The 14568-nt window shown below is 50.9% G+C and overlaps 1 protein-coding gene across 1 annotated transcript; it reads right to left on the bottom strand.

The window, feature by feature from the left end:
- Positions 1-223: 223 nt before the first annotated feature.
- On the bottom strand, positions 224-9648 carry LOC117412822 (uncharacterized). Its single transcript, XM_058997712.1, has 18 exons — positions 9370-9648; positions 9031-9189; positions 8244-8362; positions 7707-7884; positions 7043-7176; positions 6122-6281; positions 5501-5619; positions 4944-5148; positions 4411-4532; positions 4098-4203; positions 2678-2800; positions 2335-2507; positions 2089-2186; positions 1830-1957; positions 1470-1650; positions 1233-1368; positions 778-853; positions 224-386 (listed from the first exon to the last, which is right to left on the bottom strand). Exons 1-18 carry the CDS (start codon positions 9623-9625, stop codon positions 301-303), a joined length of 2559 nt encoding a protein of 852 aa, XP_058853695.1. The 5' UTR covers positions 9626-9648; the 3' UTR covers positions 224-300.
- Positions 9649-14568: the final 4920 nt, after the last annotated feature.

Below are 14568 nucleotides of genomic sequence, written 5' to 3'. Positions count from 1 at the left end.
GTAATCCCTTACTTACGAGTGTAAGCCACCCTGGATAAGGGCGTCTTCCAATAAATAAATAATAAAGCTCAACATTGACACATATGCGAAACAGCAGTGTAATTTGAATTACAGCAAACAATTCTGCTGTAATTAATTCATGAATTGCCTGCCAGATGACAACATTTTTGCAGTGTTGAAATAGTGGGGTGGAGAGAGTGTTACAATGAAGACACAGCAGAAATGGGTTTGTTCTTTTTATTTGAAATGGTTACTGTAGTCTTAGGGCTGCGTTTCCTGCCTGGGCTCCGAGCTCCTTCACTAGCCTCCCTCCAGCAGCACCCTCCCCGGGCAGGGATTACCAGCACAGCGCAGTCTCAAACTGGGGTCGACCGAGATGGGAGTGTCTGAAGGAGGAGTTACAAGAAGCACAGTGCTGGGTTCAGAATACAGCATGCTGGGACAATCAGAAGCAACACAATGTACCAGAGTGAAGTACAAGCCAATAGAACTGCTGTTCAATAGTGTGACGCACTAGATAGCAAGTACAAAATCACTACAGTAAAACCCATGCAGTTCAAAAATGCATCAGCAGCACAGCTCAAATAGAACACATGTATCTGAAATATTAGAACTATGGATAAAATTAATGCATGTGTACTTGCACAATTACCAGCTATGATGCAAAACACACAAGACAGTGTTCCCCTTAATTCTCACACACGTGAACCCAATCAACAGAATCCTGAGTCAACGCTGGTCCTTTCCTAGAAGGATTTGATCCATTGTGCAACTCACCTCTCCCATCAAAGCAACCCTCATTGCAGCGGCGCTGGTCTGGAGAACAGACTTCAGTGGAGCACATGAAGGAGATCTGAGATACACGGGAGGAGGAGAGACTTGGTCAAAGCATATGGCACTGAATTTCACAGGGATGGAAAGACCTCCCATTGCCAGCAGCATCACCCATTCCAGGTTTTACTACAAGCTTGATTAGCCAGAGTGTAGAGGCAACAAGCCGAGGTGTGCAATTAAACCAATAGCAAAAACAGGAATGGACCCAACTGCTTTGGAAGGCTCTCAATCCGTGTCACGAATACAATACAGACCTAAAATGCATAGCAGACTGCTAGTCTAAATGCTTGTCATGGAATTTCCACTGAAGACACTGGCAGTTGAGCGTTGTTACTGATGCAATACAGACCCGTGCAGAGCCAGGTCAGTCTGCAGCACCCCATTAATACCCCACCCACCTCCTCGTCCAGGGCTAGCCCACTGCTCAGGAACTGGAATGTTCGGAGACTGAAGCGTCGTCTGAATTTGGAGTGGGGGGGCTGGCTGTCCACGTGCAGAGACGCAGAGCTGCCGTAATCCAGGACATTTGGACAACTGAAGGACAGAGACATCCAATCAGAAGCGGTATAGGGTTAAAAAAAGGCTTATGGCAGACTGACAGGACCTTAGAACATGCGAGTGATGGTCAGACTCACCCCTGGTACAGCAGCACCCACACAGCACTGGAGGAGCGTGGGTAAGCAATGCAGTAGTGCACCAGCAGAACCAGGCTGGGGTCAGTGGGGTTGATCAGACGCAGCTCAAGGTAAACTCTGCTCCCCAGGAGGAGACTCACGGGCAGGCTGGAGGAGGGGTAGAACTGGGAGAAGGTCCCATCTGAGGAGAGAGAGACTTTCAGCATCCTATTAAGTGAGACATGGGGGTAGAAGCGGCTGGATCTCAGTTCTGGAGGACAGATTTATAACATGCATTGAAATGGAGCGTTTGATAACTTTGTATTTGGTTTATAATAACTGAAGAGATGGATAGATACACCTCCAGGTGGCATGTCTCACCTTTAGCAATCTGTAACTGCACCTGAAACACCCCCAGGTGAGGGGCAGGGCGGAGGTCTGTGGGGGTCTTCACCAGGAACCCAGTGCTGGCCACGTTCCCTTTAGAATAACGACATTCCACAAGGAGACTAGGGGTAGAAAGAGTGGAGCACTGAATACAGCATAGGAGAAAGACTGTGTGATCCACACCATTACTAGAGGCTCCATCTAAAAGCAATGGATACCTGCGATAAGGGCAGAGCTCTGGCTATATACTTGCCTAAAGGGACTGTCGCTGGTTACGAGCCCGTAGGTCCACTGTCTGCGTTGGATCAAGCTCTGCACCTCAGCCAGGTAGACTCTAGTCTCCCCCACAACCTGCACACAGAGGGTTACAATCCAGTGCATCACGTCACTGGTCCAATTAAATGAACGTGGCCAAAACTAATTACAGCCATTTGATATGTCATGCATCAAAAGGGTCAATTCTGAAATGCTCCATTCAAACTTCTGAACAGGAACTCACAAAGGTGCGGGTCCCACAGCCAGTGACTGGGAATTTGAAGATGGCATAGTCTGGAGTGCAGCGAACTGGGAGGCAGGACTGGTCCCCAGCGAGCGCCAGACTGGCAGGGTTGACCTCAGGATTGAAAAACTTGCGGTAAACAGCAAACACAAACTGCTCGTCTGCCGTGCACACTGAGGAGAGAGAGAGATTGAATCCAATACAGGCTTTTAAACAGCCAAGAATGACCATGAACCCACTAGCAGCCCAGGCTTACTGCATTCATTGGAAAGGACAGAGGTGCACGACACCAATGGATGCAAGAGGAAATCAGTCTATTGGAGGAGAGGAATGGGGTGCTTACTCTCTAGAGGGTAGAAGCAGCGGCGGGTTTTGGGGTTCATGCAGCAGCCTCTAGCCCGGCACAGCGCTGGAGAGAGCTTAGAGGGGCCACAGGGAAGCTGCTGCTCAGCTGGGATCAGACAGCCTGCAGGAAATGAGACAGGGAAACAGATTTACCATTCAGAGTGAAGAGACAGCGGCATGGGTTTGTATGGATTGCTGCTTGGAAGAGTAAAGGCTGCTACACACCAGGCGCAACTGCTGGGATTAATAAAACCTATACTTGAGATGTATCACACCACAGGCAACACAAAATAGAACAGCTTCCATGCATGCGGTCCAGCAGGGTGAAGCAATCTCCAGAATGACAGAGGAAACACCCAGAGCTTTGTGACAAGGACCGTAATAAGATTAAGACTATGGGAGTCCATTTCAAAAGGCACTGGATAAGCCTGGTATGTGCGACTTATTGTCACACATGTTGAAATAGTGTCAGAGAAGACTCATGATTATGTACCAGTCTTGATCATTGGTTTGTCAATAGCAATTAGCTGGACAGATCAGCCAGTTCTCCAACTGGTCACATCACTTCTGGTGATACCACTGCCAAGCTGGTGTGGGGCAGCCTCAAGTGTGTCACTCCCTCCACACCCCCAGAATCGGATACTCTTAGGTTGTGCTGAAGGTCCTGCAACATGATCAACCAATAAAAGACCTGCATGCTGTGGTAGTCCAAGCACAAGTGAGCAGAGGAGGGACAAACAGTTGAAGGCATTCTGCCTGGTCTGAAGGTCTGGAGTAATTTTAACCAATGGGAGTGTCAGATGTGCCCCTTGTTACGCAGGTGGCTAATCATTGAGGCAGGACATATGCAAGGCTAAGCAGTGCAAGAAAAGCTGAATTTTGTGCAAGAGATTAGAGGCAGTTCATTACATTGATAACGTTAAAATATCAAACAGAGATGTGCTCAGCCACTGAAGGAGGAATACAGAATGGACTGTGTACAAGTAGTGTGGAGAGTCACTTGACATTAGCTATTCATAAAGCTCCAGCCGCAAAAGAAAGCTACCCAATGCATCCATCTACTCCGCTTACTCAAAGCTTGGTTTCTTTTCTGTATTCAGAATGTTTATAGGTTGCAGTTTTTGTATCAACCGCACTACACGAATTACAAGGTTACAAAACAATTACATTAAAAACACGCTTGCTGTTCTCTCTTCCCCCCCCCCCTCCATGACCATATAAAACGGTTATTGTGTGGTGGGGGCAGGTGTTGACTCTGCTACCCCAGTGGATTGTCACTGCACACCATTGGGTTTTGCTACGAGTTTAATAACACACCCAAGCTTGTTAACTATATCCTGGGGATAATCAAGCTCTGATCAAAAGCTGGAATAGGTGAAATTCCTGTGCAATGGGAGGAGGAAGTTCATTAGACCCACCTTCTTGGGGGATGGGATTTGGGGGTACAGGGCAGGAAGATACCGTCACCTCCCTCTGGCGAGAGGAGTAGGGGGTGAAGAGCACCGTCAGGACATACAAGTTATTCTAGAACACAAGGAGGGAGAGTGGAGACATTGGCACAATAGAAAACACACATCCAGCAACACAAATGGATTGACACACACTAGCCCTGCTGCACCCAGTCCTGGCTTTCAGAACTCCACCTTGTTCAGGCAGACCCCTGGTAAACCTGCTCTGAACCCAAGGACTGGATGCAGAGTCCAGGCATTCACGAGTTGGGCAGGCTCTTACCAAGGTCTTGACATGGCAGGCCGTGTAAGACACTGTGAAGACAGTCTTTCCATCCTTCTCCTCTAGAGTGTAGCCACAAGCACTTGGTGCAGACTGCACCCCAACCAGATTATTGGAGTCATCTACAAAAAGATCAAAACAAAGCCTGGGTTAGGGCCATCCATCACCCATTGCCACAGTTCTGAATGTAATCATAGCATCAGTAACAAAGCCTTGATCTACATCCACTGCATGCAGCACAGACTGCCTCCATGCAGCCCCAGATACAGACACTCAATAGCTTGTGCCAAAGTTCCTGAACAAGTTTATTGGACCAGCTGTTCTCTACATGTGTTTCACACTAACATTTTTACACAGCAAGCTTCCATACACCCCCCAGGTACAGATAGTCAATAGGTTTATAAAATCAGCATTACAATAAACCAAGACAAAAGCATGAAGACTCAGCAGCTGAAGATAGAAAGAGTCTCAATTTGAAAGTGCTCAAAATGACAATCATGGCTTTGACAGTCAAAAGCCAGTCCCAGACTCACCCTTGACTTTGACCAGGTCGAGGGGACCGGCAGGCAGCAGCACCGTCATGCACCCCTCACTGCAGGAGACCGAGACACCAGCAGGGTGGGGAGGGAGGACCTCACGCTTAGCCAAGACACGGCACTTCATATGCCTCAAGCGAGTCACCTCGTTTACATCAGAGAACGAAACGGACAGCGAGTAATGGACATGGCCGTCAATGTTCTACAAAGAGAAATAAGGGTTACACACGTCCCCACAAAAATGCATGGTTTACCATTGCCAAGAACTAGGCTCAGTGAAAGCATGGCATGATCAGCCATTACCACGCTTTAGCATGCTTTCACTGGGAAACTGAAGGGTTAGTTTTACCCTGCTCTAGTTTTTTTGTGTACCGTTTCTAATGCTTCACACATGCTTTCACTGTACTGTCACACTGCTGTGCTGTTACTGTGGGCAAGACAAATATGCAGGAATTGCACAGGTGTGCCAAGTTCAACTACATTGTAAATGACAGTTCCAATAGTAATTGACTAGGTCTGAAGGGGTCCCTGCTTGCTCACACAGACAGCCTCACCTGTTTCAGCACATCACAAGCATCGTAAGGAGCCATAAAGTAGTTCTTCCCAATCCCCTGGACCAGCCCATAGCCACAGCTGCCATTGGCCTTCACAGCAACCAGGTTGTTCTTCCCATCTACAAGGACAGGAGGAGGTGGGTATAGCTACAGCACTCATGCCATTGGGAGGGTAACTTGCCAATGGATCTCCTGTGATTTATGCAAGTACAATTAAGGATCCAATACTAGTCTCACTAGGAGTTGAATAAGACACCCCTGAGCTGGATACCTACACTCTGGCGAATGAAGCTCATAGTAACTACTATGCAATAGGAGTCTTGCTGCACTCCCTGCAACATGATCACTGACCCCCATCCACCCCCTTTAGGAGGAGTGCTGACCATCTCTAAAATCCATTCCAACTCTTAAGCTTTGACACCAGGGATGGAAACAACACTCCCATCGCATAGCAGTTTCAGCTATTCCTGGTGTCACTAGGAGTTTAAGACATGTGAACTTGTTCCCTATACACAGTGGCTAATCAAGCTCTTGGTAAAGCCTGGAATGGGTACACTACTATTGCATTCATGATTAAGAGCAAGAGGCTTTACAAACCAGCCCCTCCCACTGCAGACTCACCCAGGATGAAGACCTGGTCTAGTGGCCCCTCTGGAAGATCTGTACTCATGCTGGTGGGGCCACAGACAGCAGGGGGTTCGAATGGGAGACACCCCTGCTCTATGGAGCCTGGCCGTCCCTCCGCGTCCTTGTACGTCACATGGAAGACCAGGGTATCGTTCTGGGAGGAAGACAGGTTAGAATAGCGCCTTGAGCTTGCTTTAGACTGTTACAGTAGCATCAGGGGAGAAGCTTCTCTTGCCCAAATATTAAAACAATAAATTTACATTGTTGCAGGAACATTGGACTGGACTAGGACAGACATCAATCATGCACCAGATTTGCCAAAGACTAGATTAAGCTACAATTGCAGACTTTACCACTGCGAAAACACAGAGGTTAGTTTAACGGTTAGTTTCTACAATTGCTGTAGTAAATTGTAACATTTAATTGTCAGTCCTTATTTGGAGGACAGGCTTCACTTTGTCATAGAGTATTTAACTCATCTACCTGTTTTACTTTAACATTGATACTGTAATTGTTAGCCAGAAACACCGAAAGGTACCAAATTACAAATACAACTTCTTGTGTTCAGATACTTCAACTACATGTTGATACTTAATGGATTAAGGGCAATTCTGTGAATTAGTGAAGCATCTTTCTACCTCAAATCTTGTGCAATTGCCTTCCTGAATGGCCCCAGCTATAAGGGCTGCAGGGCTGAGTGCTGTTCAGTGGCTGCTCCTATAAAACACCTGAAGTGAATTCCCTCCCTTGGAGTTCAAGGGTGTTGCAGAAAAGAGCTTGAAACATTGGAGTCAATATCCCAGTCAAGGGAAAAATGTATCCTTGTTACGCTTCAGCAAGGGGTTTTATGCCAATAGCCGCTGGTCCTCGGTTGAGATTATTGAAGGACAGTCAGTGCACGCTTTGACCTTGTACCTGTGTTTGAAGAGGACAGCCTTCATCCTTGGCATAGTAAGAGATTGTGAGCACATTCATCCCGTCTCCCTTCATCAGGTAGAAAGCACATTCATCTGGGGCGTCTTTGATCAGCATCTCCAAACCAGACCGGTCTGAGAACACACACAATATGAGAAGCAATATCAAGCTTCATGCAAATGTGAAATACTAGAAGTCACTGTGTATTAAAAGGAGTCAAGATATGATATTGCAATAGGTGTATATAGTTTGTATCGCGATACAAGACCACAGCATAGCTCACTACTCAATCTACAGCTCCCAGCATCACTCACCATTGCTGCAGGTGCATAGGCATGATGGGAGCTGTAGTTCTAGCCAGAGCCAGACAATCATGGTGTCCACACAATGTAAAGAGAGGTCTGGATGGTTGGACACAAGCCATGAAGGGTGTGTTATAGCTGCTAGGATCACACCACTATCACAGTCTCAATGTAACAATAGCCACTAAATGATCGTTTGATCTCATTCGGCATCTACAAGTAGCCCATCACATGCTGATGCAGATCGTACCACACCTTCATATCGATACGGTCGTGACATTAGTGTCTTGTTGCAGCCCTTGTGTTCAGATTCAGGAAGAACACTAGACATGCAGAACAGCATTTGACAATCAGGGTCTCACCTATGATTGTGACCTCCTCTAGGGGTCCCTCTGGCAGTTCAAAGGTCACAGTGGTGACCCCACAGGCTGCGCTGGGGAGAGGTTTGGGGGTGCTCTGTGGACACCTCATCACCAGCCCTGCACCCCCTCTCCTTGCGAAGAACACGGTGAGAACAAAGGAGGAGATCCCGTTGATTTCCTAAAAGGAACAAGACAGTAACACCAGGGGTGGCCAATACTGCTATCAAAGAAGTCTGGAATGGTGAGGCATTAACCCAGCGAGTACAACATTTCTGAGAACAAACACAAGCTGTATTTATGCAATCTGACACTACACCAACTTCACTTTTGCAGCTAGTTAAAATTAAAGAGGTATTAGCCAGTTAAAACCACAAGACACTTCATGGGTTAACCAGAAACCATTCATTACTCAATGTAGCCAATTATTAAAAGAGCATTTATTTATTAAATTATTTCTAGTGATTGAGGAGCATCCTGTCGGATCCAGAGTCTCTGAATTCTCCAAACCCACAGTAAAAAGGAGTTGAAGCAACTTACCTGTATCTTCACGTTGCAGCCCTTGAATGACGTCGTGAACAAGCTGTAGCCCCCACTAAACGTCACGCTGTACTTGCAAAACCCGGCCAGGCTCGTCACTGGAAGGAGTCGATTCTTCACTAAAATAAATATAGAAAAATCGTGCGAGGTCATCCATCACGGGGTGTGGTACACTGTGCTGCGCTTGCCCGGGCATGCACAAATGATTTTAGCTCAACTACGACCATCTGAAAGGGGCATGTTGTAACTGGTGATGAACAAACTGGGTTATCTAACACTGTAAACCTGTATGATAGTGTCTTGTTTGTAGTGATGTGTGCAGTAGTCGATCACAGCGTATCATTTTCTGGCGTTAGACGGGTACGCGCACCACATTCTGACGATGAAACACTTTGTCGCTACACCGGGACCACGTGCCCGAAGTTTAAAGTAAACATGCGATTTATTTCCATCTAGTAGCAGGACGGAGGCGGGTCTATTAAACACAGACCAGATTCAAACAAGACAAGAGGGAATGCTGTCATCTGAAATGTATGTCCCAGGATTTGCCAGGTTTCAATAGCTGCTCGATTCAAGGAAGTACAACAAACATTAAAACAGACGTCAAATATCCAGCTAATATTTTGCTGTTATTTAGAATAAAATTACTTTCTTGGTCAACTAACTACACTGCATTTTAATTGTAAGACCCACACGCACCATTTAGTTCTGTATTCCAGTCATACATAAACCAGTACATATGAATAAAGCGTTGTATGGAGTCGCCGAGGCCCCTCCTCGCCCTCACCTCGCACACGGAGCGCCTTCACGCCAGTGCCGGGTAGCTTGAGTGTCATTCTATCCTCGTAGCAGATTAATCCGGGATCCTCCGGTTTAAGAGCCGGGCCGGTGGAGGCTGTCTCGCCGCCGTCATCATCCTCGCTTGGGCTGTTAGTGTGGAAGGAGTCTAGCGGGAGGAACGAGAGGAAGCAAAGTTAACCGGTAGAGAATCACTGCAGAAGGACGCCCCGTGTCTATCTGTTTGTAACGAAGGCACTGTGCAGTGCAGGTGGAACTGAGCACATTTAAAAACACACCGACAGAGAAAAACAAACAAAAAAAGTAAGCCTCCTTTCTGACGCCTCACCGAGGTTGGGAGTCGCATTCCCAGGCTGCAGCAGCGGGGTCTCCCCGGTCCAAGACAAGGCGGCCCGGCCGAATCCAAGCAGCAAGCACGCCACAAGTAAGCAAGGCGGCAGCATCATCATCCTCTGCCCGCTCCGACACATTGGTGTTGTTTTCCCGCAGCCACTTGTCGCTCCAGTCCCTGCAGTCAGGCTGTATCCTCGCTTACTGCGCTCTGGGGGTTTATAAGAGGTGTCGAGACCGCGCGAGGGCTTCATTGACGCTCCAATCGGGTTCCACGCGCCATCATTCTCACGCGGGTTTTTTTTTTTTGGAAAGGTAAACTCGCACACCGAGACTTTTTAAAACCCAACTTTAACGTGAAGCTGCCCAGTTGTTAATATTTTCACAGCCTTTGCTTTAACTGTGACGCCTACATCCTTTGTGGTAATCGATGCAATATCCCATATGCGCGTGTAGTAAACGAGGATGAGAGGGCAAGCGTGCTTCATTCACCCTTCAAACCAGCTGTGAAGCGCACACATTATTTAGAGGATTTAGAACCGGGTTGCAACAAAGACCAGGAGTGGAATAGCCCTCCGGGGCCATGATTGGACACACCTGTGTTATGCCACTGCCATAACTTGTGTAATAAAGTACGAGTCCCTTTCCCTTTGAAATGAATGTTTTGCTATTCTTCCCCATTGTTTTAACAGTTAGAAGAATGAAAAGAAAATGATGAACACAGTTGATGAAGTTTAATTTGCAACATGTTCTATGCAATTAAAATAGTCCCTTTGTCTGTGTTACGTTTATAGACGATGCCAGTTGTAGAGCAACTTGCAGAACAGAAATACAGGTGGAGTCGCCCGGCCGACAAATCAAACCACACACACACGTGATGCTAACAGTGCCGCTGGGGATGCTTATCATATGATATTGTAACGGGCACGGCTGGACTGACTCGCCGTTGCCACCTGTCGGCGAATAGGGCGCTGTGCCCGGAGCCAGTCCCCGACATTTGGTTAATGTGCAGCAGAGGATGCTGGGAGTACGAACTATGGTAGGGGAGAAACGGAATTATTGTTGTTGTGTTTATTTGTTTGTTATTGTAAAAGTTCCAGTACTGTTCTATGCATTTCCCTGTAATTGTTATTACCCTTCTGGTGTTGTTTGTTAAGTATGTGAATGTCACCCTGAGAGGCAGAGTAGTGCTCTGGGGTGGGGAAGGGCTGTGTGTGCGTGTTTGGTTGGTTGGCGCTGATTTGCTGTTAGCTGCTTTATAAACTGCATTACCTAAAAGAGCTATTGTGTGCGTGTCTCCATTAATCCCTGTGCTCGCTACACTGGTGTCAGCAGCGGGATGGATGACACGCACTTAATCCGCATCTGGAAGATGGACTAAGAGATCCAGAGGATGGAGCAACAGATCGCCCAGTTGACGGGACGGATGCAGAACACCCAGCGGCGACGCGGAGAAGCAAGACTCGCGCTTCAGAAGACCCACGGCGGCGAACTCTTGCTGCAGCACAAAGAAGCTGGCAGCCAAGCGCGCCACCTCCGGAGAGACGCCGAAGACGGCAACCAGGCGGGATGCCTCGGGAGCAGCAGCCTAGACGAGGCTAGCCGAGCGGGCTACTCCAGGAGAGGCTGCGAGCACGCCGGTGGCGGGGAAGAGGACGGCTGAGAACGGAACCAAAGTGGCGTGAACCCTTATCAGCCTGGGTGGCCCCAGCCCCCTGCCTCGGTGGAACCAGCGCAGCCTGCCAACAAGAGTGCTGTCAAGGCAGGCCGCTATGACGGGACTGCGCCCTGGGAAGCCTACCAAGCAAAGTTCCGCCTCGCAGCCTTGGCAAACAACTGGAGAATAGAAGAACAGGCGGGGCAGCTGGCGGCAGCACTGGAAGGGAAGGCGATGCAAGCATTGCTCGATTTAGACCCAGAGGAGCCGTGTGACTTCCATACCCTATCCACGGCTTTGGACAAGTGGAGTCAGCCGTCAGCCTGCGCGATCGCCTCGCCACGCGCAAGAGAGCCAGTGGCGAGAAACTCGGGATACTGGCCGCGGACACTAAATACTTGGCACGGAGGGGGTATCCTGGTTTACCTCCAGCTGTACAAGAAGACCTGGCGATGGAGGCGTTCATCCGTGGCCTGAACCCCACCGCGCTCAGACAACAGGTTCGGCTCGTTGCCCCAACCTCCCTAGAGCAGGCTTTAACCCATGCCCTAAGGATTGAGGCCGTGCTCGAGGAGGGCGAGCGAGTCCGGATCCCCAAAGTCTGCGCGGTCAGAGGAAAGGAAGATAGCGATGGAGACGAGGATACCGCCACTGTCAGGCAGGCCACGCCTGTAAGACGCTGCTGGAACTGCGGAAGCCCGAGTCACCTGCATGCACAATGCCGCCGCCGCCGTCACCCAGTACCGTCTGAACAAGAGACGTCGTCGTCGGGAAACGAAAAAGGAGCGGCGTAAACGGGGGCCCGCCGCTCCTTCACCTTCCTTCCCCCACCCATAGAGACAATGAGAACGACGCGGTGGATCTGGTGGGCCGTGTTGGCCAGGGCAACAGTCTGCATGCACCCTGCCTCCTAAATGGGGTGCAGTGCAAGGCCTTGGTCGACACGGGCTCCACCATCTCCATCCTGCGGCCCGGGGTCCTCCCCAGAGAAAGTGACGGATGGCTGGGAGGCTGGACGCCCACCAAGGTTCACCTCCGCACTGTCACCGGCCAGGTCGCGTCAATGCTGGGATGACGGCGTCTGGAGATCCAGCTCGGAGACTGCACGATCCAACACGAATTCTGGCTGGCGGAGATACAGGATCGCTGCATTCTGGGCGTGGACCTCCTGAACAAAGCAGGAGCTACCATCGACTTGGCTGAGGGAACCCTGTGCCTTGGCCAGAGCCAACTGCGCCTGATTCCGGGTCGGGAGAAGGAAGGGGAGCAACGCCGCACCAGAACCACCGTGCGGCATAGCCAGACGAGGGAGGTTCGTCGGACGCGGGGGGGCAGGACCCGGCCTCTCCCAGAAGCAGAGGACAGGACATCGGCGACAGAGTTTGCAAGGGCTTCAACTGTCTCCGCCCCTTCCCCTGCAGAACGTTCATCGCCCCCCGCAACCCCAACCGGTGGAACACAGGACTGCAGGACAACTGATGCGGTGAAAGCGCTGTGGCAGAGGAGTAAGGAGGGTCTATCTCAGGGCCAGCGGGACCAGTTATGGGAACTATTAAGGGGGTACTTGGACATTTTTGCTGCAAACATAGAGGACTGTGGGCGGACTGGATTAGTTCAGCACAGCATTAACACGGGAGACGCGGCTCCGATCCGGGAGCGGCCACGGCGGCTACCCTTGGCAAAGCGGGAAGCGGCCGAGGGCATGATTCTGGAAATGGCCGCTGCCGGGGTAATTGAACCGTCGGCTAGCCCCTGGGCCGCGCCAGCCCAGCTGGTAAAAAAGAAAGACGGGTCACTGCGGTTCTGTGTGGATTATCGCAAACTGAATGCAGTGACCCACAAGGACTCGTACCCCCTCCCCAGAATCGATGAAGCTCTGGACTACATCGCGGGCTCCCGCTGGTTCAGCTCCCTCGACCTGCGCAGCGGATACTGGCAGGTTGAGCTGGCCCCTGAGGCACAACAGAAAACTGCATTCTCCATTGGCCAGGGTCTGTGGCAGTTTTCAGTGATGCCCTTTGGACTGTGCAGTGCCCCAGCAACGTTCGAGCGCCTGATGGAGCGGGTGCTCGCCGGAGTTCCACGGACCCATTGTGTTGTGTACCTGGATGACTTACTGGTGCACGCCACAACCTTTTCGGCGGCACTGCAGAACTTGCGGACTGTGTTCGAGCGCATCCGTGGAGCTGGCTTGAAACTCCACCCTGGGAAGTGCAACCTGCTGAGAAGAGAAACACACTTCCTCGGACACGTTGTCGGGGCAGACGGCATTGCCACAGACCCTGCTAAAATGACTGCTGTAAAGGACTGGCCGGTCCCCAGGACTGTGACGGAGGTGCGTAGCTTTCTGGGCCTGGCGTCTTATTACCGCCGCTTTGTGAAGGACTTTGCTCAGATCGCCAGGCCCCTGCACCGCCTGACCGAGAAAGGGGGCCGGTTCAGCTGGGACACCGACTGCGCAGCTACCTTTGGGGAATTGCGAGAGGCCCTTGTGAAGGCCCCAGTCTTGGCGTTCCCTGATCCCCAAAAACCGTTCGGACAGCCCGAAGGACAGGTGATAGAGACACTGCAAGGGTATGACTACTCCGTCCAGCACCAGGCTGGCCACCTACACAATAATGCAGATGCCCTGTCCCGTCGCCCCTGCTTCTCTGAGGACTGTAAGCACTGCCATCGGATGAAGGAGCGAGAGGCACAGCGGTCCTTGGAGGAGCAAGTAAGTGCTGCCACTGTAGCTGTGGAGACCCCCCTTGAGTTGCCAGCGGGGGAGATCCAGCGTCAGCAGGGTCTGGACGCTGAGCTGGCACCACTGATCCGCTGGTTATCGGCGGGTCAGCGCCCAGCCAGACGTGCGGTGTCAGCCCTCTCCCCGGAGGTAAAAGCGCTGTTGGCGCAATGGGAATGTTTGAGCCTCTGGGAAAGTGTGCTGTACCGTGCCTGGACAGACCCTGCGACAGGGCGCAAGCGGTTACAAGCAGTGGTTCCTCAAGCTCTCCGAGAGACCGTCCTGCGAGCCGTGCATGGCGGACCAGCCACTGGACACTTCGGCGTTGCCAAGACCCTGGGTCGGCTTCGGGAGCGGTTCTACTGGGGACGGTGCCGACGTGATGTGGAGACTTATGTGCGACGCTGTGACCAGTGCACCGCCCCCGGAAGGGCCCCTTGGACCGCTCTCATGCCCCGCTCCAGCAGTACCAGGTGGGGGCACCATTAGAGCGCGTCGGTGTGGACATCTTAGGGCCGTTTCCACGGACGGAGGGGGGCAACCGGTACGTCCTGGTGGCCATGGATTACTTTACTAAATGGCCCGAGGCGTACGCAGTCCCCGATCAGAGCGCGACTACCTGCGCGGAGGCACTGCTGGAAGGCATGTTCTGCCGGTTTGGGGTTCCCGAGGAGCTACACAGTGACCAGGGGCGTAACTTTGAAGCGCAGGTGTTTGGTGAGGTGTGCAGGCGGCTGGGTATTAAGAAAACCAGGACGACCCCACTACACCCACAGAGCGATGGATTGGTGGAGCGGTTTAACCGCACCCTTGCC

Source organism: Acipenser ruthenus, chromosome 23, assembly GCF_902713425.1.
Source record: "Acipenser ruthenus chromosome 23, fAciRut3.2 maternal haplotype, whole genome shotgun sequence".
Taxonomy (NCBI): domain Eukaryota; kingdom Metazoa; phylum Chordata; class Actinopteri; order Acipenseriformes; family Acipenseridae; genus Acipenser; species Acipenser ruthenus.
This window is presented reverse-complemented; position numbering and strand designations above follow the sequence as displayed.

Bases quoted from the DNA above. Each gene is read 5' to 3' on its own strand.
- LOC117412822 (XM_058997712.1), bottom strand. From the start codon at position 9,625: ATGAAGCCCTCGCGCGGTCTCGACACCTCTTATAAACCCCCAGAGCGC. The intron at 9,190-9,369 runs GTGAGGCGTCAG...TCCTCCCGCTAG, and splicing joins GAATGCGACTCCCAACCTCG to ACTCCTTCCACACTAACAGC. The intron at 4,533-4,943 runs GTGAGTCTGGGA...ATCTTTTTGTAG, and splicing joins CGACCTGGTCAAAGTCAAGG to ATGACTCCAATAATCTGGTT.